Below are 2,020 nucleotides of genomic sequence, written 5' to 3' on the forward strand. Positions count from 1 at the left end.
GAGTCAGATGGGTCAAAAAAATCGGATTTGGGTTGGATTTGCCTGCAGTGTGAACGTAGCCATAGATTATATATTTGATCTTTTAGTACTACAGTTTGTGTGTTGGACCTGTAAGAACAAAGTCTAAAATCAAAAAGCACCAGAACAGGAGAAAAGTGGGTTTACAAACAGAAACCTGGTTATTCCCAACAACCTGCAACCATGTAGTTTCTCTTCAGTCCTGGTTTTCTGTCGGACTCGGTTCAGATTTCACAGCTGAACCATCTCCTCTCCCCGTGTGGCTCCTCATGTGCGTGTTCAAATTTTGTTTGGTGCTGAACTTTCGTCCGCAGCCCTCACAGACGTAGTCCTTCTGTCCCGTGTGGACTTTGATGTGTCTGTTCAGCGTCGTCTTTTGGCTGAATCTTTTCTTACAGACCTCGCAAGCGAAGGGTCTCTGTCCCGTGTGGGTGCGTATGTGCGAGTTCAAATCTTTCCTTTGTCTGAATTTGTGTCCACAAGCGTCGCAGACGAACGACTTCTGTCCCGTGTGGATCTTCGCGTGAGAGTTCAGAGTTGTTTTTTGCGTAAACCGCTGCCCGCAGACCTCACATTCAAACGGTTTCTGTCCTGTGTGGACTCTGATGTGCACGTTCAAATACGCCTTTTGGCTAAACCTTTGCGCACAAAACTCGCACTCGAACGGCTTCTCTCCCGTGTGGATGCTCATGTGTGCGTTTAAATTGGTCTTTTGTCTGAATGTTTGTCCGCAGACGTCACACTGAAACAGTTTCTGTTCGGAGTGGACTCTCATGTGCGTGTTTAAATTTGTTTTTCGATTAAATCTTTGTCCACAAACATCACAACCGAATTCTTTCTCGCCTGTGTGAACGTTCATGTGAGTATTTAAATGTGCCTTTTGGCTGAACCCTCGTCCACAAACGTCACAATTAAATGGTTTCTCTCCTGTGTGAACTCTCATGTGTACAATTAGTTTCGTATTACTGTTAAATCTTTTTTCACATTCATCACAACTGAATGGTTTTAATCCTCTTTCTTCTTTTCTGTGTGACTCTACACGTCTCTTCTCTCCATGACCCAAACAGCTTCCTGCTGAGTGACAGCTCAGGTGTCGCTGAAGAGAGCGATTGTGGACAAATCGTTTCCCACACTCAGAGCAGCTGAACGGTTTGTTTCCACCTGACTCAGGAGCTCTGCTCTCCTTCCAGTCTTTTTTACTGTCTTCATTTGTTGATTCAGACTCTGATAAAGGTTTCACATGATTGTCTCCATCCTCATCCTCTTCTTCATCCTCACTGACTTCATTCACTGAGGAGCTGGAAGTGTCTCCATGAGGGTTTAGACCTGAGTTCCTGCAGGTTTCTGCTCCTCCATCAGCTTCTCCAGTCATCAGGTCAGCTGAGCTGCTGGTTGGAACGTCTCTGTTTTCCACTTGGTGCTGATGAAGCTGTGAGGACAGTGCCTCCTCCTCATCATCCTCGCTCTTCAGAGGAAACACCACGATCACGTTGAGCTGCTCTTCCTCCACACTGTCCCAGAGCTCCTCCTCTTCCTCCTTTATGTGGAGGGGCTCTGGGTCCTGCTGGTCCACACCAGGACTCTGGTCTTCAGGAGCTTCCTCTTTAATCTGCACTGTGTGCTGAACATCTGCAGGGAACAGAGGAACACAAACATTATGGACAATAAAAGCTTTTATATTCACACAAACATCACTCCTGTTGCTGCTGAGTTCACTGAAAACAGCCTGAAAATAAACTAATCGCTACATTCAAACACACTACATTTAACATTTGATGCTGTCTCTTTAAATCCAAACGAGGCGCCTTACGCCCTGCCCCCCTCCAACTTCCAGACTGGTCCATCCCAGTTTGATAGAAGGGTTTTCGTCTAAAAAAAAGGTTTTATTTACAAAATACTAAAGTACAAACAGACCGCAGTTAGAATGCTAAGCTACAAACACACAGCAGTTAGCAGGCTAAGTTACAAACACACAGCAGTTAGCAGGCTAAGCTACAAACAA

General features: G+C 45.4%; 1 protein-coding gene across 1 annotated transcript in view; it reads right to left on the reverse strand.

Moving 5' to 3' along the window:
• Positions 1–6: 6 nt before the first annotated feature.
• LOC106529335 (gastrula zinc finger protein XlCGF57.1) overlaps positions 7–2,020 on the reverse strand; it is a 4,044-nt gene continuing 2,030 nt past the window's right edge. The window contains exon 2 of the mRNA XM_014024734.1: positions 7–1,647. Coding sequence (XP_013880188.1) covers positions 215–1,647 — 1,433 coding nt within the window. The 3' untranslated portion in view covers positions 7–214. The remainder of the gene's footprint in view (positions 1,648–2,020) is intronic.

Source organism: Austrofundulus limnaeus, unplaced genomic scaffold (assembly GCF_001266775.1).
Source record: "Austrofundulus limnaeus strain Quisiro unplaced genomic scaffold, Austrofundulus_limnaeus-1.0 Scaffold438, whole genome shotgun sequence".
Lineage (NCBI taxonomy): Eukaryota > Metazoa > Chordata > Actinopteri > Cyprinodontiformes > Rivulidae > Austrofundulus > Austrofundulus limnaeus.